This window comes from Tripterygium wilfordii, chromosome 22 (genome assembly GCF_013401445.1).
Source record: "Tripterygium wilfordii isolate XIE 37 chromosome 22, ASM1340144v1, whole genome shotgun sequence".
NCBI classification, from domain to species: Eukaryota; Viridiplantae; Streptophyta; class Magnoliopsida; order Celastrales; family Celastraceae; genus Tripterygium; species Tripterygium wilfordii.
In genome coordinates, this window is record NC_052253.1 from 12,866,890 (window position 1) to 12,887,567 (window position 20,678).

Consider the following 20,678-nt stretch of genomic DNA (forward strand, 5'->3'; position numbering starts at 1 on the left):
TTGTGTTTGAGATTATCCAAATTTGGGAGTTACTATTGGATTGAAATGTTGGCCTTAGAACAAAAATTTAAAGTTTAAAAGAATATTTTAGTGGGCCTTTATAGCTTTTGGGCCCTGCATCAAGCTCCACCCAAAAGGAATCTGTGAATCTTTAACGCAGCCGAACATCGTAGAAAAATAACTAACACCGCCTAAAACCAGAGAACTCTGAACTCTGAAGGCACGTCGAGGAAGATGGGAGTGACCAAGGAGAAAGTCGAATCGACGTTGACTTCGAAGTTGAATCCTTCACATCTCGTAAGTTTTTATCTCCGCTTCTTTAGCCATCTCTTTCATTATATATATATATATGAGCGTGTGTATGTGTGCCCGCACTTGTGTTTTTTTTGTGATTACTTGTGTATACATTGGCCTTGCCCTAATTTCCAATCGAAGCAACTGATTCTCACTTATTATTTACAGTTACTTGGTTCTGATTTTGATTCAGTTTTGTTATTCAGCTCTGTTACATGATCACTTTTGGTTGTTGTTCTTTGGGGTTTTAGGTCATTGAACCAATCTATTTGTAATTCGCATTATTGAATATTGAATATCGGTAACAGAATGTTAGAGATCAACCAAATTGTTACCTTTTTGTGTCGTTGGAATATCGGAGGAGTAAATTGTTAACTGTGACATCAATACCAAATAGGTCACTCCTTTTGGATCCGCTAGACCGTGAAAGGAATTGATATGTCCAGTTCCCTGAATTTCACTGATTTCTTTCTTTTTAACCTCTGATTTTGTCTGCATTAGTACGAAGCTTCTGTTAAGTTTCCAACTTTGGAGGCTATATATGAATGATATAAAGTCTAAGGGGATGTGGAAATGTGGTCCACTTGGAATGGAGGAGATTTATTGTTGCTATATTATGTAAACTAGGAGATGTCAGTTTGGGAATTTTCAGTGATCTTGTTGTTAGGTTGGGTATGGCATAACATTTTCATTTTTCTTATTTAGATGATCACAGAGATTTTTATTCACCTTTTTATCTGTGCCTAACCAGCACTTAGGGGAAGAATTTGGTAGATTTATTCATTGATTATTTTGTCTTTAATGGATCTAAACTCTCTGGCCACAATTTTCAGCCTTTTTGTCTGATTTCTTTTTTAAAACAATTCTATTTGGAGTGAGAAATTAAAGTTGAAGACTAGAGCTTTATAATTCAAGCTGCCTATTTCTATGTAGAAGACTGAGATAGTGAGATCTGTGTTACTACTGTCTGTGGTTAGGATGGGGCAGAAGGCCTGGGGGCCTTATAAAGAGTCGAACTCTAGAGCGTTCATAGTATAGTTGGCAATTTTTTTTCCTTGTCACAAGGAAGGAAGGTGGTTTAGAATATAGTTTTCTTAAGAATTTCATTATTTAGAAGTTCCTTCTAAAAGTATTTCCGTCTACTTCATTGAATTCGTTGGATCTTTCTTTTTATGTTCTATCACTATCAGCTTGAGTTGATAGTTGATCAGGTACTGTAACCTGGTTTACTTTCAATTAATTCATCAAACAGACAGTAGTAACACATATATTAGTTCATTGGGGGAGTGAACCACCATCTTCATGCCCTGCATTGTTGCTCTATTTTTTCAAAAGTTATCTATTCAATTGTTTCCTTATATTGAAGTTACATATATTAGTTCATTTGATACGTTTGGCATCCCCAGGTCACAGTGGCAACGGCTTATGCTCTTACATGTCCTTTCTTTCTCCTAATTTTGAAACATACTAGGTGGGAATCAACTCACACTTATAGCCTCCTGGCATGGATGCAGAAAAGAAGAGGTCTAGATAAAAAATATTAGTTCCTACTTCATGTTTGTGTATTCTTTTTGAGTCCATATGTTCCTCCTCCCCACCCTGGCTAAGAAATCGTCAAAATAAGATACTCGTTGCTCAGCTGTGCCATACTGCCATGATTGCACTCCCATTGCTAAATTCAACATCAAAGTTTCAGGATGCAATCATGTACTTATTTCGTGCACTAGATAGTGTGGTTTTCCTTAATGATTGTCATGATCTAGCTTAGTCTTGAATTTTGTGTTATGTCACAACTCACAACTCCTTTTTGCTTTGTGCCTAGTAATACTTGTGAAATCCAATGACTTTTCTTTCTGAGCTAATAATGTTTATACTTGCATGTTTCAGGAAGTAGAAGATATATCTGGAGGGTGAGTACTTGATTGACGAATAGATTTATGTTTTTTTTTTCCCTGTGTTTTATTTTTATATCATGTACATTACGCCTCTGATTCAGTCTACGGAATTTTATACGACCCTCAGGTGTGGTACAAGTTTTGCTTTAGAGATTGTCTCAGAACAGTTTGAGGGAAAAAGGTTGCTAGAGAGGCATCGTTTGGTGAATGCTGCTCTGGCTGAAGAAATGAAAGAGATTCATGCTCTCTCAATAAAGAAAGCACAGACCCCAGAGCAGTGGAAACAACAGAAGTCGTCTGAAGTATCTAAACCTGCTGCTTAAGGCATGTTTTTAAGATCGCCATAGTATGTTATATGTAACTGATGAACAGCGGTGAATTCGACAGACTTAAAAGTTGTATTATACTGTTTCTCGTGGATTAATATGTGGCCGAATTTAGAATAAATGGCTTGTACATTGTTAATCTGCAATTTGCTTTATCTTTGGCAGGTTATTAAATTTTTGCTCTTTCGACCCTGCATTGTGAAAAACTTGTGCCGAATGTGAAGTATGTATACCATCCAAATTTACTTTCTATACTGTCGAAAAAAATAGTGAATGCCAGTACTTGCCAGCAATGACATAAAAGGGTAGTGGTGCAGTGGTAGGTCAGCCACTGAAGGGTTGTGGCCCGATGGATGAGTAGTGGAAAAGAAGCAAAGCGGTGCGTTTGGCAGTGTAAAACACACGCTGTGAAACGGACCCATTATATCCTGATGGTTTTGAACTCACGTGTTTGGAGAGGGTAAAGTTTAAATAGGTTATTGAAAGATGAGAGCGTTTGTATTAGGTCACCGACTTGAAAATGTTTACAATTAGGTCATTGGATGTTTCAAATTTCGACAAATAGATCACTCCGATCTAATTCCGGTCAATCAATTGTTGGAGTTGGAAATCTTTTCAGTTGTTTTGCGTACCTAGTTGGAAATCTTTGGTGTTCATTCATCTAAATGTCTTAATTAAATGTAGAAAGGACAAGATTTTCATTGCACGAAGAACGCACATGAGAATTGTCAGCCGGCATGGGGTACAGTTGTAAATAACAGCATAAATTAAAGATACAAATATGTATGATGTGTAATACTGCCATGTACTATATATCTGTCATTCAATGGCCATAAATAATCGATAAGTCAGATTATCAGCAAGAGGGAAAAAAAAAAAAAAAAAAAAACACTATTCAGTATAGCACTCTCAAAGCTTCCCAGCCATGACTCTTTAAAGTTTAATCCATATCTTCTGTCCAGAACAGAACACAGAAAGTTATTTTCCTCATTGGATTTTATGGCCCCCAAGCTTGTCTACCCACCAATCCCAACCTTCCAACCCATTCCTCCAATAATACCCAGATTGAAAATTATACCAATAACTCACAACATAGTCTCCTTCACTCATTCATTGATTCCAACCACAGTATTTGGAGATTCTTCATCTGGGTTTAGGCACACCAGAGTAGCTGAGCAAAGCTCTGGCTTAGTTGGTGCCGCTGACAAGGAAATAGAAGATTACAGGACAACTGAACAGTTAAAATCTGACCTCTATCAGGCACTCCAAGGTATGTCTCCTTCAATTCTGCTCTTCCATTTGCTGTTCTTCTCTATTGGTCAACTATATATACATATATGTATGTATTGTAAGGAATCAATAGAGGGATTTTTGGAGTCCAATCTGCAAAGAAATCTGAGATTGAAGGTCTGGTTGCATTGTTGGAGTCCCAGAATCCAACCTCAGAACCTACTTCGAATCTAAATAAGGTAAATCCAATCTTCTATTTTCTTCAGAATGAAAATGGATTGAAATGGTATTTGACAGTTTTGGTTTCTAAATACTGGAAGGTGGGTGGCTCTTGGAGGCTTGTCTATAGTACAATTACTATTCTGGGTTCAAAAAGAACAAAGCTTGGGTTGAGAGACTTTGTGGTATTGGGAGATTTTTACCAGACCATTGATGCTGATAAGGTACAACAAATTTAAGCCACATAATGGGATTGCTTTTCTTTTAAGAATTTTTTCATTTTTTTTTACCAATTATGATTAGCTGATAGCCACTAAAGCAAAAGAAATACAGGTTTTGCTTTTCTTTTTTTTTTTAACCGAGAAACTATCCAGCTTAACATGTCATTCGGATAGTTGAGTGGGCAAAAACTTTAGGCTGCCAGAACAGTCCGTGCCACGGTGGCGACTGGGCCAAAATCCATGTTGGTAAGGGCCCGAAAGTGGGACAAACTCATTAAACCAGGATTCCGGAAGGAAATATCTAGTTGATTAGCTCAAACTCCCCATCTTGGGCACCATAAGCCCTAAGTTCGGAGAGAACCAACTAGACTATGGCCAAGTGGTTACTACAGACTTTGTTTTTGTTATACATACTGTTCCATAATGTTTTTTTTTTGTCTTAAACCAAGTCCTGACATTAATTTGCTGATATAAAAATGGAGGGCAAAGCAGTTAATGAGATCAAGTTCAGTGTTAGGGGTTTAAACTTGTTGAATGGACAGCTGACAATTGAATCCTCCTTCAATATTGCATCCAAATCAGTTAAGGCTTCACTACTTTCTGATTACTATTCGCACTGTTTTCCTCCTTTATTTGCTTGAAAATATTGGTAAGTTTCTGATAAAATGTTTTTCCTTTCAATTTTTTTTTCAGAGGGTTAACATAAGTTATGAGAACTCAGCAATCACTCCTGAACAGGTATTTGATTTATTTTCTTTCCATTTTTAAAAAACGGAAAACAGAAAAAGTCATTTTTTTTTTTCGTTTTTCGTTTTCAAGTGATTTTAGTTACTTTTCCCGTTTCTCAAAATCGACAACCAAATGTATGTTCTGGGTTATTTTTTATTTTCTGCGAAATAAAAACAGAAAACGCATGGAAAACAAACATACCAAACAGATTTAACATTTCTGGTTATCAAATTCATTAGTTTTTTTCGGATTGGGAAGTGCAGTTAATGAACTTGTTTCGGAGAAATCATGAGCTGCTCCTCAAGATCTTCAATCCAGAGGGTTGGCTGGAGATATCGTATCCTTTCTTCAAATTCAATTATACTAATGCAGTTTTTGTTAGATAATAATTTCATTAAGGCTTGGTATTAAAAGTGGCAGAGAAACTATGTTTGTTGCTTGCCTTAACCATTGTAGATATGTTGATGACACAATGAAGATAGGGAGAGACGATAAAGGCAATATCTTCATCCTGGAGAGAACAGAAAAAACATGAAACCTAAGATTCAATTTGTTCCTTTACATTTACAGTAATTCATAAACGTAGAAACAGTTTCAAAGCTGGTTACAATTAAGATTAGAAAATACCCTCGAGGGTTTCGAACGCTGGACATCCGCACATACAGATCGCCTAAGAGCGAGATAACCAATTGGGTTATCGCCATAACCAATTGGGTTATCGCCCTGTGATTGTATAAATACGACTTGATGATGGTAAAATCAAACCGTAATTGTACAATTGGGGAAAGGAGGGCATTTTTCTGCTGCTGCAAATAACTGTAACCATAGTCGAATGCTGGTAAATTATTTTATCTATTTGAATCTTTATTCATCAAGGATGATGAAAACCATCAACTTTAGCATTTGTAGTTTCAAATTTTGAACGATTTTGGTGTCATATTACAGCAAAATCAATAATACAAGCTTTCAATACTAATCTCGTTGTCTAATGACATATTTACAAAAGGAAGTCAAGCTGTCAACTTCTCATTCTGAAAAATGGATTACAAACAATAAGCCTAACCGCACCTGGTGAACTTTCCAGTCGGGCTTTCGAGCAACTGGGACAGCAATTTGATGCCAGAGACTACTGTTGCAGCAACATTTAGATAGAAACTCTCAAGTGCACCTGCCTATACATAACAAAATATAATAAGGTCAAGTGAAGTTGTATGTCTTCCACAGAATCACTTCAGAAAAGATGCAGAAAGTTTTCTCATCTGATTTTGCATCCTTGCTAACCAAAATGTTGCCATAAATTAGATTGTAGAGTACTATTATAACAAAGGAAAGTATCAAATTGCCATAGATATGAGGGAGATTGAATGCCAAAAAATACACACAGTCACAATCCTTTTTCCAGCTTAGCTTCTCAATTCTCAAACCAGGGATATCCTCCAAAAGCAATGGTGTCTTAGACATGGGTAGCCAAACTGCTAAAATTTTCAAACTCATCATGACCTGAGTTTAAAAAGATGGGAAAAACTAGATTAAAATTAAGAGAGCAGTTCATTTTGTCATCATCTCCCGTCAAGGCTATATGTAGTTTTGAATCATCCATATTCAAACTCAAGAAATGATGAAAAGAAATTACTTTCAAGACAATGCAATGCACATGCTCTTTCAAAAGATTACACAACCAGACTACCACAAGAAAAAAGAACGCTCTACACAGTTTTCACCCACTTTTTTCTTGTGAACTCTTCAGTGTCCTAACTCCTAACATCAACTCTGTCTAAATATTTATAACACATTGTTCATGATGTGCACAAATAATAGAAGTTACAGACACAGCATCATTTTCTGCCCCTACTGTATTTTTGAGCTTCAATTGGGAATGTAACTTTAATAAACTGAAAATTAAGGCCATCTGCATATAATAAAAGGTAATACAACAATTCCAGACCCATCTGCATCGTGGACTATGAGAACTAAATACATCCAGAAAGTCTATGATGGAGGACGGACTTAGAAATCTGCCCTACAATTGTTTTTAGGTGGGTTTAGGGATTCGGAAAGAGGAATTGGGATAGGACAACAAGGTGTTTCTGGTGCTGAGAATAGAGAGGTATCCGCAGCAAAGAAAAAAGAACAGGTGTAGCAAAGAAGAAGAAAGAACAGGGTAGAGAGAAAGAAAGAAGGAGAGAGAACACTAAGGCTACAGCCATCATCCCCCTATAAAACTGCAGATTTACCCCTGATATAAAATAAAATAAAAGTAAAACTCACATATAACAAAATTGAAGTTATGAACATATTCTAGCTTCCCTTCGATTTTTTATGGTAATATTTTTCCTATAGTTCAGTAGAAAGAAAAAAAAGAGAATCAATTGACATGGAAAAGCACAAGGAGTCGTCATAAGAATAAATAAAAAAAATATAAACAACTGCAGTGCATAAGGTTCCAGCGGGCGGCAGTGAGTGGACTTAAGGACTAACAAGATGCACACAAACCTTACCCCCACATATTATTTAGAGAAATTGTTTCCCGGTATTGAGCTTATGACCTCTAGGTTGCACCCCAACAACTCTACCCATGTTGTCTGAAAAAACACTCTTTCAAAAAAAGATAAACAACACTCGTGCACAAGACTCCCACATTAGTCAAGGACAAACAAGATGTATACAAACCTTACCCTCACATAATATGTGGAAAGACAGTGTCCAAGAATTGAACCTCCAAGAATTGAACCTGTAACCTCTAAGTTGCACCCATACAATTCTACCACTTGGTTACATGTCCACTTGTGTGAAAAGGTAAACAACTCCCTTACATAAGGTTACCCCACATAATATGTGGAAAAGTTGTTTCCATGAATTGAACATGTGCCCTCTAGGTGCACTCCTGCAACTTTAGTACTGAACCACGTGCGCCTGTAAAAGTAAACAACTTGTGCAAGTCTCCCGCAGTGGGATAGATGAACAAAGTCGAGCACTCAAGGTTTCTACCGTGTTAAAAGGAGGCTGCTTAATCCTCATGCATAACAAATATAAATGAACAATAACCCAAAGATCAACACACACAGTAAGCTTAAAAGATTGAATTGGTATTGATAAGAAGTTTTGAAATTGAAAAAGGAGCTGAATAACAGGCCTTGGTAACCCATAAGATTAGTATATGCATGTTTGATATAAGACCAGCAACAGCAATGAAAAAACCACGGCAATACTAATCTGTCTTTTCTTGGACAATAAAACTGCATCTCCCATGTTCAAGTTTCCAACATCCAAATTTTATCAATAAAAAAAGAAACATACAGATAAAAGAAGAAATACATAAATCTTTCCGAGCAACAATGTAAGAATCGCAGAATTAGACGACTTCCTCTACTACACTTCAATGCCCAAACTGGTAAAAAAAATTCAAGCACTTTGGTTACCAATAATTCACCTTTTAGCGCTGAATATTGAGCATTGCCTTGGCCTCGCTCTGCCCCTCCAGCAAATCTTGGGTAGCATATTTGCTCAGCAGTTCCATCTTCTTCTTCTCCACCACCATTCTTTCAATCAACTTCTCGTCTGGCAGTGGCACGTGTGCCACAAACTCCCTCTCCCTATCTCTCCTCTCATTCTCCTCCCTCTCCTTCATCCTTTCCTCCTCCACCACGTCTTCCTCTTCCTCAACCAACAGCTCCTTCACTGCAGGCCCCACACTCACCACCTCACTCACTCCTTTCCTCGCCTCCTTCCTTATATCCTCCATCCTCCGCCACTCCTCCACAGCTTCCTTCCTCATCTTTTCCTCCGCTGGCTTCTCCACTTTTTTGAGAACTCCATCCTCATCGTCTCTGTACCCGTAATAACTGGCATCAATCCTCTTATAAATATCGTATCTCGTCCTTCTTTTACGCAGCTCCGGTGGTTTCTCAAACAATTCTCTTACACCAGGGAGCTTCTTAGCGGCTCCAAAGTACCGGTAACCGGGACCACGACCACTGGGGTTGGGGACGTCGACGATGTTGCCCTCTAGATCCGTCATCTTAGCTGAGTGTTTGGTGTAGTTAGGACCGCCGAGCTCGACAATGCGTCGCTCCCAGTGCAACTTCTCACGTATGAGCTTATTAATCTCGTCGTTGAGGTCGCGAAGCCGGTGCTCCCCGAGACCTTCGTTCTGGACCTCAGCAACCTTCCGTCCGATCTCACGCATGATCTGCTGACGCCACTTGTCCGCTTCCGCCAAGTCTCGGCACTCGGAGGCGAGGTACGGACGCCGCTCCTTCGGTTTCTTCTTCTCCTGCTCTTTCATGGTGATGAATCGATTCAGCATCGACTGAGCTTTCTCTTCGTTACGAGCCATGGCTTTGAAGTTTCGAAACGCAGAAACGAAAAGCTAGATTGAAAATTTGTGAGGAACTTGAAGATCAAGTATCAAGTATGCAGAGGGAATTTGTAAACCCTAGATATATAAAAGGGGCGAACAAATCTCAAATCTTCGGCAGCATTCGCGGTCTCGGTCGTATTCGATTCGCAGTATTGCAGAGTAAATTGCCATCGGTTTAGCCGATTAGGGATATATTTGGGCTTATCTTATGGGCCCAGTGGGATATAATATTTGGGCCGGGATTATTTATTTTAGCCCATTAGGATTATACAGACTACAGAGAATAGGCTTGTAGTCTTGTACATAATACATTGGTTGAATCTCTCTCACTCCCATCTCTTTACTCATTCTAATAATTAGTTCATAGACTGTGCTAATTGTGCCATGTTGATACTTGTTGAGTTTGTGTGATAGTTTGTATATGATTGCTGCCTATTGATGAGTAGATGGTCTTTTTAGGACAAATAAATTATTTTTTATTAATTTTATCTAATACGATCTTTATGATTTTAAATATGCAAATGGAGATAAATATTGAAAATGCAATCAAATTATTGAATTTGAAAATAAAACAAAAATGTTACTGAACATGTGGAAGCTGAATGTGAGCTATGAAGAGTCTCTCAATTCATAGAACATCCAAGACTCAAGAAAATACACCAAAACAGAGGACTTCTTAACAGAGCAACATTAGGTTTGCGAATCTGCATCGGCTAAACCCACTTCCCCTACAAAAAAAAAAAAAAAAACAAATGAGCCCTAACTGATATGGGCTACTATATGGGTTGGGCCTGACTTGTTGATGGGTCAATAGCACTCAACATGGACATTCTGGCCTCTGGGTTTACATGCTTTGGGCTTATAATTGGGCTTCCTATTCGCATTATACTCTCTAATCCCTATATGAGTATACGTTGTGTCTGTGACACTGTGTGAGTGGGTTGTGACGGCTTGAAACATGAAGAAGCAGGGGAAGCAAAATAATGTAGGAATAAATATAATTCCCAGGGCAAGATTATGACCGCAAACTGACACTAATATAAACTCCCTCATACAATATCTATTAACATTAATGTTCTCAGGGAGCAAAATTCTTCAAATATGGAAGTAAGAAAAAAAGGAAAACATAAATTAAGCACCACAATCACTCTCCAGCTACAAGCTTCCTACTACAGACATGATAGATCCATGGATGATTCCAGGCAACCAAGGATTTGACAACAAGACTGCCCACCACTTCCAGGAAAGCCATTACAGGGAAAAGCCACCAAAGCCACAAGAAAAATGCAGAATCACAATGGAATGGAGAGGCTAATGATACATCAAAATCTGAAAAAGCTCTCCTTCAATGACCCAACCAAAACTTGAGTTCAAATGACACGAGTCATCACACAAAAAGCCAACAAAAAGCAAAAGAACTCACCATCAAAGCACTTGTAAAGAACTTAGAAGCACTTCCTGTGAACAATGGACGGACCAGACTCATCATACTCTCCCTTGGAAATCCACATCTGATAGAGAGACAAAGCCCACATTGTCAGTCTTGGAACAATATCTATGATGATGAGGTAAACAAAAGTTAAATAAAAGAAAATATTTTACCTGCTGGAAGGTGCTGAGTGATGCAAGAATTGACCCTCCAATCCAGACACTGTATTTTCTCTCTGGTGGTGCCACAACCTTAATCTTCATGCTGCTTGGAGCGAGAGCTGTGATCTCCTTGCTCATACGGTCTGCAATACCAGGGAACATAGTGGAACCACCACTGAGAACGATGTTACCATAAAGATCCTTCCTGATATCAACATCACACTTCATGATAGAGTTGTAGGTGGTCTCGTGGATTCCAGCGGCTTCCATTCCGATGAGAGATGGCTGGAAGAGTACCTCTGGACAACGGAATCTTTCAGCTCCAATGGTGATAACCTGTCCATCAGGCAACTCATAGTTCTTTTCAACCGAGGAGCTGCTCTTTGCAGTCTCAAGCTCCTGCTCATAGTCAAGGGCAACGTATGCAAGCTTCTCCTTCATGTCACGAACAATTTCCCGCTCGGCTGTGGTGGTGAACATATACCCTCTCTCTGTGAGAATCTTCATTAAAGCATCTGTCAGATCACGACCAGCAAGGTCCAAACGAAGGATGGCATGAGGAAGGGCATATCCTTCATAGATTGGCACAGTGTGACTCACACCATCACCAGAATCCAGCACAATACCTGTTCAAAGGGGAAGATCATTTATTGCCACAATGATATCACAACAGCACAAGGAGCTAGATACAGAGAGAAATTGATACGAACCAGTTGTACGACCACTGGCATAGAGTGAGAGAACAGCCTGGATGGCCACATACATGGCAGGCACATTAAAGGTCTCGAACATGATTTGGGTCATCTTCTCTCTGTTGGCCTTGGGGTTGAGAGGTGCCTCAGTGAGAAGCACGGGATGCTCTTCAGGAGCAACACGAAGCTCATTGTAAAAAGTGTGATGCCAGATCTTTTCCATATCATCCCAGTTGCTAACTATACCGTGTTCAATGGGATACTTCAAGGTAAGAATACCTCTTTTTGATTGGGCTTCATCACCTACATAGGCATCCTTCTGACCCATCCCAACCATGACTCCAGTGTGTCTAGGTCGACCAATAACACTTGGAAATACTGCCCTGGGAGCATCATCACCAGCAAAGCCAGCCTGCATTTAACCATAAAATTACATTCATTAACCTAAATAATTATTGCAAAAGTAATTGTGACTGCAAAGGAAAAAAGAAAAGGTGACACTAACCTTCACCATTCCAGTTCCATTGTCACAGACAAGGGGTTGAATATCTTCAGCATCAGCCATCTTTTAAAAACTGCAATCCAATAATATATTCAGTAACGAGTACAATATAGCAGAGGAACCATAGATCCCTGGTCAGCTTGATACTGATACAAATTCGTGATGATTTTCATTTATTAAAAACATTGAGCACAATTCAGAACTTATCCCATAGTTTTTGAAATCAGTCAACCAAACAGATCCAATCCCACAATGCACATCATGCAGAACTTGAAATGACACACCCGGGCTAAATAAACTATCAAATAAACTATCAAACACTACAACAATTAGAGCTTATTTATCAACCATCAATAAAATAATTGAAGTATTTTAAACAAAAATTCAAACGAATATGTTCCGACTACCTTCTCAGCTTGAAGGAACTGAATCTAACCTAAGATAACACAACAAATCCATAGATCTATTAAGCATATAAAAAATGAGCACGTCGCTTATTAAAAATTACAGATCCAGGGACTTGATCGTAGCAGAACTGCCAAAGATCATTACTGATTACTGACAAAACAAATAACACAAACTCTCCATTACAGATCGTCCTGGCCTACGTCAATCGCCAAAACAGACACAATAAATGACATGCTTCAAACGTATCTAGATCACTAGATCTCAGCTCTGGCAGTACAAACCATAGTGAATCATGCATCAAAACGTAGATCAGCTTCAGAGAGGAAAACCACCAATTGAAACATGTAATCATCCATCGTTCACACAAAAAACAGATCGAGAGCTAAAACCGATAAATCAAATCACCAAACACCATCAATCTAACTCAGAGACCGAAGAGTAAAGAGATACCTCGAAGAGAGAGACGAAAGTCGTAGAGATGGACAGAGAGCAGGAGATGCGAAGCAACCCAAGCCAATCTGCAACGACGGCCCGGCCGCTGTTCCTTTCTCAGGGTACGTGGGTGTAGCCGCGATAAATTGGAGAGAACGAGAAGAGAGAGGATAATATATAGAGGGATTTGAAATACAAATGAGGGTGGCGAACATGAGCATTGAGACAATACGTGCGCGATTGTCATAGATTTTTTTTTTTTTTGGTTAGAAAAATGTTGATGATACCAAAATGACCTTTTCTTAAAATTCGCCACGTGTCTTAATATCGTGTACAAAAGGTAGCATCAAAGGGTGAACACCCTAGGACAAGTATCTAAGAAGGCAAGGAAGAGAGCTCCTCAGCAAGACCAAAGAGCCACCCTCGATGTAACGGCCTATCCCGCAGGATCCAGCCGGGCTCATGGATCGCTACCCCCAACCCCTCACCAACCCAGCTTAGTTGGTAACACAATTCGCCTTGTATAGGGTCTTGTGTTGAAAGGGTGAGAGGTGATGCGTTCGACTCTCAACAACAATCTACCTTCCGCAGCCGTGGCTGGGTTGGTGAGGGGTTGGGGGTAACGGTCCATGGGCCCGACTGGATCCTACGGGATGGGCCGTTACACTCGATGTGCCATCCGAGCACATCACACATGCTTTGTATTCCAAAGACCAAGAGTTTATAAGAGGACCAAGAGTCCCCGAGAGCGTCAAAGTAGAGGATGAGAGCTCTTTAGCATGACTAAAGAGCCATCCTCGATACTCCGCCAAGCACACGTGCTCGATTTAATGAAGATGTCATGTCCTGATATGAAAGAGCCCACAATAAGATCAATTACAAATGAAGCAATAAATTGTGGATCCACTCACCCACGATCTCAGCATTGATGATGAGATACCCATGATCTTCCATAAATGATTCTCTTCTAACTCATATTAAATATGACTCCGACACAGGTAAAGAAAAAAAGTTGAATCACAACTCATGCACTTTAGCACACTTAATAGCAAATTGAGATAAGAGAGCTCCGGACACCGAACACTCTCCCTTTTTAATTGTTTATTTACTTAAGCGTCGAATAGGTCCTCTTGAGCAGAGCACACCCTCAGGGCCCCCATAACTTACGTGTTTGGTTGTGTAGATCATCATTCAGAGCGACCAGAACGATCCTAACTTCAACCCTACCATCGATGACGTCCTCATAATTAGAGAGAGTTTTGAACCTCATCAAATGTCATAACTACGATAATAATATAATTGAAATTAAGAAGAAGATTATTCCCTTCACATTACTTGATTTCGTGATTAACTAAGTTGTGTCAATCAGGCATAAAGTGTTGGATGTGGATTAATGATTAGCGGATATTTTATTCTCTTATCTCTCTAAAGCCAAACTTGTATGAATTTGAGAGATATTGAGTTCGATTTTCACTGAAAGCAATATTATTGTGGCTACGTGCTGGGTTTTGGCTCAACTTATCCTTATCGTAATGTGGGAAACTCATGTGCACATGGACATGATGGCCCTAAAATAGGCCCTATCAAATGTTCAATTGACAAACTTTTATGATATGGTTATCAATTATCAAAAATAATATTTTATTCTCTAGCATCTGTCTAACTTGGCATTTGCTAATATGTACCACAGAATAACTAAGACTTTGTTCAATCTATAGGCCTATTGGCCTCAAGTTTGAGTTCTGTTGGCTTTGATTAACTCATGAAAGCCCAATAAGAAAAATTGCTCCCCCAGGGACTGCCGGACGGGGATCGCAGCTGTTGAAATTTCAAATTATCTAAACTCCTATCATCTTGGCCATTCATTTAATCAAACGACCAAAAACGTGACATGTCAGCAGCAAGCTGGCCGAAAGAAAAATCGTTATCTAGAATCTCGTCTCTCTGTGTCCCCTGAATGGCTGATTCTCAGTCTATGGCGGCAAAGTGAACATCTCAGGTATCAACCGGCCTAATATGTCGATTTTCCATCTGTGGTAACCGTTTCCGGCGAAGTAATTGAGATCCGAAGCTTAATCTAATTCAAGTCTCTCACCTCACGGTGCCAACCATCTCCAACGGCAGTCTAACCGACGAGAACCTTTGGTCGGGTCAGTGGCCGGAATCTGAAGTATCTTTCTCACTGTTCGTCTTCCAATATGAGACAAGTTGTAGCCCTCTGATTATACTTGTGAATTTAGGATGAATCTAAGGGCTGTTTCTCTGTCGAAACAGGAATGGAATTGGAAACTACACGCGAGCCATTCGAATCCGTTAGGGTTAGGGATTTCGTGTTAAAATCAAAGCTTGGAGGGGGTTCTCTCGCCACAATCTGGAGGGCAGATAACATTGTGATAGGAGAGGAGTTGGCATTGAAGCAAATTTACCTTTCAAAACTCAACAAACACCTACGAAGCTGTTTGGAGTGTGAGCTCAACTTCTTGTCCTCTGTCAATCACCCACATATCATCCGCCTTTACGACGCCTTCGAGGTTAGTCTTCACAAAAGAATTTCGCTGTCTTGATTAATTTTTTAGTGTGTCGGTTCTGGTAGGATTTATTGGAGTTTGATTTGTCAATTGCTGATTTAGTATAAGTTTGTGCTAAATCCAGTTATGGAACTCGATTTTTTTTCTTTCTTGTCATATCTCAAGCGTAGAAAATTAATCAAGTATTTTTATTGGATTAGGAATAGGGTAATTGTTCAATTAGAATGATAATTCCTTATATGTTGTATTTCCTAGTTTCTTTAGGGTTTCTATCTGTAAGAAAAGGATGCCTAGGGAATGCCCAAGGTATCACCAAATACATATTGAGTTTTTTGAGTCTTGAGTTTGTCTATTGGAGGGTTGTTAGACCTGGAATTTAACTAGGAGGTTTGCTAAATCTCGAATTTAGCTGGGCCTTACAGTGTTGGATTGAGGGGAGATGTAGTTTTGGTTGTGGTTAAGTTGCTCAAGGTCAGTTATTGGAAAGCTTGGTGAAACATGGTCGTTTTTGGTAGTTAGTTGGCAGCAAGTGAAATATGTGGTTAGTTGTTGCTAATGAAATTCAAAGAAGATATTGGGTACCACTGCCACTGGCTTTATTTTTTCCCCTTTCAAGTAGTTCAAAAAAATTATTTTGTTGGGGCTGTTTTGTTGGGTGCATAAAACTGTATCTATTTGTAGATAAAATGATAACCCAAAAAGTAGAAGCTGATTTGTCTTGGAAATCAGGTTGAAAGTTGTATGTTCCTTGTCTTGGAGTTATGCTCTGGTGGAAATCTAGCTTCTTTCATTCGTTGTCACGGGCACATTCAGGAGCTGACAGCCAGAAGATTCATGCAGCAGCTTGGTTCCTCGTTATTTTTTGTCTAGCTAGTAGTTTGGCTCTGTATTTCTTTTAACAATAGATCTAATTTTGTCAATGGACTTCTGTGGTACAGGAGCTGGGTTGAAAATTTTACACTCCCACCACATCATCCATAGAGACTTGAAACCAGAGGTATGTTTAGTATTACACTTGGCTTGAGATTGTGTTTACTCTATTATACATTTGAGATATATCTTGGTTCACTTGATGGATGAATACTTTCTTCTGGGTGGATCCTTCGTCCGTAGCCTGTAGTTGATTACGATTGATGTCCTTTCTTGTTAGAATCTCTCTGGTATATCTGTGATGTACTGCAGCATGCAATTGCCCCCTCTCCCACCTACCATCCTTTACAGGCAAAGTGATGCTGGACTCTTTTAATCAACAATTTAACATGTTGTAACCTGTTGATTTATACTCTTGAAAGGGGTTAGTATTTAGTAAAATAGAAGCTTATTTCCCACGATGTTTGTATGTATATATTTTGTGCAGTAGGGTGGATTGACATTCTTAAATTTCATCTCTTCTAGTGCCACACGGGCAATGTAACATTAAAGAAAGGCATTAAGATTAAAGGCAAATCAGTGGTCAATGCGAAAGTCACATAAATTCTTGAACTTCTGAAATCTGTTTTTCTCTTCTAAATAATTGTTTATTTTTTTGAAATAAATAGGGTATTCCTTTTCCTCTTACGAGCTCGTGATTGGTGACTGCAGAATTTTTTCCAGTCATGTTTTTTCACTTTCCTTAGATTCACTTACATGGTGCTTTTATTAGAGCAGAACATTCTATTATCTGGCTCTGAGGATGATCTGGTGCTCAAGATAGCCGATTTTGGTCTTTCAAGGTAAATCTATTAGAAGGAAGTGTGATGGTATTGGTTAGGTCTGCCAAAAGTTGAAGTGGCTTAAGTGTTGGAATTTCTCTTTTCAAGTATAATATTTTTTGTTAAATTCACTGAATAGAATCCAACATTTCAATAATTCACCTTCATTTATTTGGAAACAGAACTGTGCATCGAGGAAGCTATGCTGACACGGTATGTGGATCCCCATTGTATATGGCTCCAGAAATACTTCAATTCCAAAGATATGATGAAAAGGTAAGAATAAACACAACATCTTCCTCTTTTTGGATCAAATGAGAAAAACCCTTCAATTTTGGATTAAGTTGGATCGTACCGATGCTCTGAAGTTGATGTTAGGTTGACATGTGGAGCACTGGTGCGATTCTTTTTGAGCTTCTTAACGGCTACCCTCCATTTCACGGTAGGAGTAATGTTCAGGTAAGAACTTTAGCCTGAAGTAGGAGGCATAATAGTGCTCTAACTCCAAATTTGAAGACAGTTTGTTGTTCACAGTTGCTGCGGAACATAAAGTCATGTACATGCCTTCCATTTTCTCAGCTCATTCTTCCAGGATTGCATCCAGATTGTGTTGACATTTGTACTAGACTACTTGCTTTAAATCCAGGTATAGCATATTGTCAATATCAACTTCTTGCACATTCCTTTATGCCCCAACCCAATGGATTATATATAGCTTTAACTGTTGATCATATATAACCTATTGATCTTATATAACCTACATCTTGCAGTGGACCGCTTGTCATTTGACGAGTTCTATCAACATAGATTTTTGAAAAGAATAGAAGTGGAATAGTGAAAAAAATCGTGGGCTTGGGAATTGAATGTTCCTTGGACTTTCAGGATGGATTTTCCTATCAAGATAAGAAGTTGTTTCAAAAGCGCCAATCCGAGGTCATCAAATTTTGTCTTCAGTTTTTAATATTCTCTGCTTCTCTAAATGTCAGCAGCATTGTATTCTTTAGGTTAGCATGCTTCTTTGTGCTATTTGATAACAGGCGATGCTGATGTTTTGCTGAAAATGAACAAATTTGGCATTGCAGGAACAGAGATTTCTGTATTATAGATTCATGTAGTCAATCCTACTTATCTAATCCAATATTCTCCTTCAGATTTCACATCCCAATATGCTCCTTAAGATTATTGTTTTGATGACGACAATACATTTTATGTGAGCACGGTTGGTAGGCAAGAGCATAGGCTTGAATGCCATTAACTATGTCAAAGCACTACAAAAGATGAAAGAAGAGAAGAAAACCTATATGTAGCTGTCTAGTTACAATTTTAAACAGAAAATGTAAAGGGATGGGTTCAATATGTCAGATTATACTGGTTATCTACAGAACAATAATCAAACACTTAAACGACAAGTAACAGAAGATCCTAAACCAGTTTAATCAGGTGAGGAACACTGAACCAAGATCAACGTATACAGAAACTGATTCTCTCATCTCTTCTTTAGTTGCACTTGCAAGCTGCATCCAGAGCTTCAAAAACACTTTCTAGAGTCACCTCCTCCACGATTATGACTTTGTCTCTTGATTTAGAACCAGAACGTATAGATAACTGCCTTCTCTTCACCCCTAAAACCTGTCATTTGAGAATAAGGTCATTTTTTTGATACACATTGAAGACACTATAGTTGAATAAAAATATCTGTTGATAAAATAAAATATAATCTCCATTGAAAAACCAAACACATTGTACTTTTAGCTACTTAACCAAAATTTCAAATCACAACTCAGATGAGGAGGATCGTTGTTAACTCCCACAGCAATCCAAGTATAGATATCCTAGCAGCAGTTTTTAGTCAGGCCTCTACTTGAAAATTCTTAGGAGTACAGACTGGTTTTTCTTCTCTTTTTCTATACCTAAACGGTGTAATATACTTCCCATGCAATATAAACAATGAACTTTTTGAATGATTTCTATACTGAACCAGTGAGCAATCATAAAATGAGAAAGTAAGGTAAAAACTGTTGTTTACTCTCTCTTTGCATAAAGAATTAAATTTATGCACTGCTTAAGAAAAAAAATGCAAACCCTCCAATCCCACAGGACACAAGTTTACTCTTCAAATAATTCAATTCTTAGACCTTAAACTGTCTAAAATTTTTGCTAGGCCACGCCCCAATGGACAAGATAGTTTCATTGTCGGCTTAAGTAAAAAGGTAAACAACTCCGTTGGGTTACCATATTGAAGGGGCTGGGTGTAGGAAGGGCAAGATGTACGCAATTTGTGACCTCTAGGTTTCACATTCATTGAAACAAGTTTACCACCATGCCACAAGCCCCCCCTCATGCTACTCGCCTTCAAGGCGTTCAATCCCTGAACAAACTGACAATATATTGAGCAACACAAGTGGAACACGACTTGGTTGAATTAGGTATCAGAAGTCTAAGATATGAACTCCATAGTGTAGGTGCACCAACATCCAAAGATCTTCATATAGGAGGCAAAAGCTCATTGCAAACTCATTTTTTAACAGTAAAGCTCTGTAGCCAATGTTACCGACATCCAAATGAATGCCTGATCATGTCTCTGTAACTGTAAGCATCCAAACTCGCATGAAATCAAAACACATTATTTTGGTGGAAGAGAGATTCTAAGAGAAAACAAAAACCTCCATGGTCTGTCTTTGTATATACTAACCTAATGAGTATCTTCCAAGAGTCCTAACCACTTGGCCATAACCTAGCAGGTAAAGACTCACCTGAAGTCAAGATTTCGAATCTAAATTGGCGAAACTATTTCCCAAGTGGTTTGCGCTGGCCTTGGTCCAACTATCCTGTCTGTCGGATTAGCAAATGCCTGGCATGGTCCGAGTTTGGGCTTGGTTGGAGTTATTCTCGGTTTGAAAAAAAAAATCCAACGGTCCTACCTAACAGAAGAACCATGAACACGCTAGCAAAACCAAAATTTCTAATCCAAGTTCTTCAAAGGGACGGAATTGGCAAAGAAAGAAGAAACTCACCGAGCTAACGTATTCAACAAGTGCTGCATTAGCCTCCCCATCCTTAGCAGGAGCGTCTATCTGTACCCCAACCGCCTCGTCACTGAAATCTACAATCACAAATCAAACCATGAGAAAACTTTGGTTCTCGAAAGAATCGAAACAGTCATATCAATTCATGTATATGCGCGTGTTCATATGTGTAGCGATGTTTATGTACCGGTAATTGAAGATAACTTGGCTCCGGGCTTGGCGTGAATGGTGATGGCGACGGATGACGGAGCTATGAAGCGGATACAGGAAGGGAAAGCTTTCGAAGTGGACACAATTGAGTCGCCTGAGTTCGTCTTCGCTTTCCCCTTCTTCGCCGGAGCCATTTTTTTTCCCCAAGCCCAATTTGTCCGGTTAACCTAAACAGGTCCGCAACCGACGACCTAAGTCTAACCCTACCTGTAAAGTGACCGCCCAATCACTAACGACCACCTCAACAAACCTAAATAAAAAAGAACCATCAATCGGAAGCCACGTAAGCAGCGTAGGGCCTTATAGATGACAGCCGTCAAGCAGT

At 39.0% G+C, this 20,678-nt stretch overlaps 6 protein-coding genes across 14 annotated transcripts; 3 read left to right on the plus strand and 3 right to left on the minus strand.

The window, feature by feature from the left end:
• Positions 1 to 158: 158 nt before the first annotated feature.
• LOC119990759 (protein BOLA2) lies at positions 159 to 2,709 on the plus strand. The gene is made up of 3 exons (XM_038836843.1): positions 159 to 297; positions 2,182 to 2,204; positions 2,317 to 2,709. The coding sequence occupies exons 1-3, from the start codon at positions 235 to 237 to the stop codon at positions 2,510 to 2,512; spliced, it is 282 nt and encodes a 93-aa protein (XP_038692771.1). The 5' UTR covers positions 159 to 234; the 3' UTR covers positions 2,513 to 2,709.
• A 680-nt stretch (positions 2,710 to 3,389) lies between these two features.
• Positions 3,390 to 5,890, plus strand: LOC119991780 (fibrillin-5, chloroplastic). The gene is made up of 7 exons (XM_038838234.1): positions 3,390 to 3,785; positions 3,869 to 3,984; positions 4,066 to 4,188; positions 4,668 to 4,766; positions 4,879 to 4,923; positions 5,178 to 5,251; positions 5,371 to 5,890. Exons 1-7 carry the CDS (start codon positions 3,515 to 3,517, stop codon positions 5,447 to 5,449), a joined length of 807 nt encoding a protein of 268 aa, XP_038694162.1. The 5' UTR covers positions 3,390 to 3,514; the 3' UTR covers positions 5,450 to 5,890.
• LOC119991779 (pre-mRNA-splicing factor ISY1 homolog) lies at positions 5,796 to 9,437 on the minus strand. Of its 3 annotated transcripts, XR_005466260.1 has the most exons (3): positions 8,345 to 9,437; positions 6,297 to 6,414; positions 5,817 to 6,082 (listed from the first exon to the last, which is right to left on the minus strand). XR_005466260.1 is itself a non-coding variant. In XM_038838232.1 (2 exons), the coding sequence occupies exon 1, from the start codon at positions 9,248 to 9,250 to the stop codon at positions 8,348 to 8,350; it is 903 nt and encodes a 300-aa protein (XP_038694160.1). In that variant the 5' UTR covers positions 9,251 to 9,436; the 3' UTR covers positions 5,796 to 6,086; positions 8,345 to 8,347. The 3 variants fall into 3 exon arrangements, 2 of the variants coding, with proteins under 2 accessions (XP_038694160.1, XP_038694161.1); XM_038838232.1 differs by lacking the exon at positions 6,297 to 6,414 and having other exon boundaries at positions 5,796 to 6,086; positions 8,345 to 9,436; XM_038838233.1 differs by lacking the exon at positions 6,297 to 6,414.
• An 855-nt stretch (positions 9,438 to 10,292) lies between these two features.
• On the minus strand, positions 10,293 to 13,092 carry LOC119991188 (actin-7-like). 2 transcript variants are annotated; one of them, XM_038837438.1, is made up of 5 exons: positions 12,917 to 13,092; positions 12,062 to 12,131; positions 11,575 to 11,968; positions 10,877 to 11,490; positions 10,293 to 10,790 (listed from the first exon to the last, which is right to left on the minus strand). In XM_038837438.1, the coding sequence occupies exons 2-5, from the start codon at positions 12,119 to 12,121 to the stop codon at positions 10,662 to 10,664; spliced, it is 1,197 nt and encodes a 398-aa protein (XP_038693366.1). In that variant the 5' UTR covers positions 12,122 to 12,131; positions 12,917 to 13,092; the 3' UTR covers positions 10,293 to 10,661. The 2 variants fall into 2 exon arrangements, with proteins under 2 accessions (XP_038693366.1, XP_038693365.1); XM_038837437.1 differs by having other exon boundaries at positions 10,293 to 10,785; positions 12,917 to 13,088.
• A 1,751-nt stretch (positions 13,093 to 14,843) lies between these two features.
• LOC119991307 (serine/threonine-protein kinase ATG1t) lies at positions 14,844 to 18,269 on the plus strand. Of its 5 annotated transcripts, none has more exons than XM_038837649.1 (9): positions 14,846 to 15,082; positions 15,173 to 15,429; positions 16,156 to 16,273; positions 16,365 to 16,423; positions 17,074 to 17,138; positions 17,300 to 17,393; positions 17,496 to 17,576; positions 17,652 to 17,763; positions 17,888 to 18,269. In XM_038837649.1, the coding sequence occupies exons 2-9, from the start codon at positions 15,175 to 15,177 to the stop codon at positions 17,950 to 17,952; spliced, it is 849 nt and encodes a 282-aa protein (XP_038693577.1). In that variant the 5' UTR covers positions 14,846 to 15,082; positions 15,173 to 15,174; the 3' UTR covers positions 17,953 to 18,269. The 5 variants fall into 5 exon arrangements, 4 of the variants coding, with proteins under 4 accessions (XP_038693578.1, XP_038693577.1, XP_038693576.1 ...); XM_038837648.1 differs by having other exon boundaries at positions 14,846 to 15,068; XM_038837647.1 differs by having other exon boundaries at positions 14,846 to 15,048.
• A 121-nt stretch (positions 18,270 to 18,390) lies between these two features.
• Positions 18,391 to 20,584, minus strand: LOC119991308 (UPF0235 protein C15orf40 homolog). 2 transcript variants are annotated; one of them, XM_038837652.1, is made up of 3 exons: positions 20,331 to 20,567; positions 20,132 to 20,220; positions 18,391 to 18,746 (listed from the first exon to the last, which is right to left on the minus strand). In XM_038837652.1, the coding sequence occupies exons 1-3, from the start codon at positions 20,485 to 20,487 to the stop codon at positions 18,615 to 18,617; spliced, it is 378 nt and encodes a 125-aa protein (XP_038693580.1). In that variant the 5' UTR covers positions 20,488 to 20,567; the 3' UTR covers positions 18,391 to 18,614. The 2 variants fall into 2 exon arrangements, with proteins under 2 accessions (XP_038693580.1, XP_038693581.1); XM_038837653.1 differs by lacking the exon at positions 18,391 to 18,746 and adding an exon at positions 18,782 to 20,038 and having other exon boundaries at positions 20,331 to 20,584.
• Between the last annotated feature and the right edge of the window lie 94 nt (positions 20,585 to 20,678).

Coding starts and splice junctions, on each gene's coding strand:
- LOC119990759 (XM_038836843.1), top strand. CDS start 235: ATGGGAGTGACCAAGGAGAAAGTCGAATCGACGTTGACTTCGAAGTTG. Junction 298..2,181: donor AGTTGAATCCTTCACATCTC/GTAAGTTTTTAT, acceptor TGCATGTTTCAG/GAAGTAGAAGATATATCTGG. Junction 2,205..2,316: donor GTAGAAGATATATCTGGAGG/GTGAGTACTTGA, acceptor TACGACCCTCAG/GTGTGGTACAAGTTTTGCTT.
- LOC119991308 (XM_038837652.1), bottom strand. CDS start 20,487: ATGGCTCCGGCGAAGAAGGGGAAAGCGAAGACGAACTCAGGCGACTCA. Junction 20,221..20,330: donor CAAGTTATCTTCAATTACCG/GTACATAAACAT, acceptor TTGTGATTGTAG/ATTTCAGTGACGAGGCGGTT. Junction 18,747..20,131: donor TTGTTGAATACGTTAGCTCG/GTGAGTTTCTTC, acceptor CTCAAATGACAG/GTTTTAGGGGTGAAGAGAAG.
- LOC119991779 (XM_038838232.1), bottom strand. CDS start 9,250: ATGGCTCGTAACGAAGAGAAAGCTCAGTCGATGCTGAATCGATTCATC.
- LOC119991307 (XM_038837649.1), top strand. CDS start 15,175: ATGGAATTGGAAACTACACGCGAGCCATTCGAATCCGTTAGGGTTAGG. Junction 15,430..16,155: donor GCCTTTACGACGCCTTCGAG/GTTAGTCTTCAC, acceptor CTTGGAAATCAG/GTTGAAAGTTGTATGTTCCT. Junction 17,764..17,887: donor ACTACTTGCTTTAAATCCAG/GTATAGCATATT, acceptor TACATCTTGCAG/TGGACCGCTTGTCATTTGAC.
- LOC119991780 (XM_038838234.1), top strand. CDS start 3,515: ATGGCCCCCAAGCTTGTCTACCCACCAATCCCAACCTTCCAACCCATT. Junction 4,767..4,878: donor TCAATATTGCATCCAAATCA/GTTAAGGCTTCA, acceptor TTTTTTTTTCAG/AGGGTTAACATAAGTTATGA. Junction 5,252..5,370: donor GAGGGTTGGCTGGAGATATC/GTATCCTTTCTT, acceptor TAACCATTGTAG/ATATGTTGATGACACAATGA.
- LOC119991188 (XM_038837438.1), bottom strand. CDS start 12,121: ATGGCTGATGCTGAAGATATTCAACCCCTTGTCTGTGACAATGGAACT. Junction 11,969..12,061: donor ATGGAACTGGAATGGTGAAG/GTTAGTGTCACC, acceptor GGTTAAATGCAG/GCTGGCTTTGCTGGTGATGA. Junction 10,791..10,876: donor CACTCAGCACCTTCCAGCAG/GTAAAATATTTT, acceptor CTTTGTCTCTCT/ATCAGATGTGGATTTCCAAG.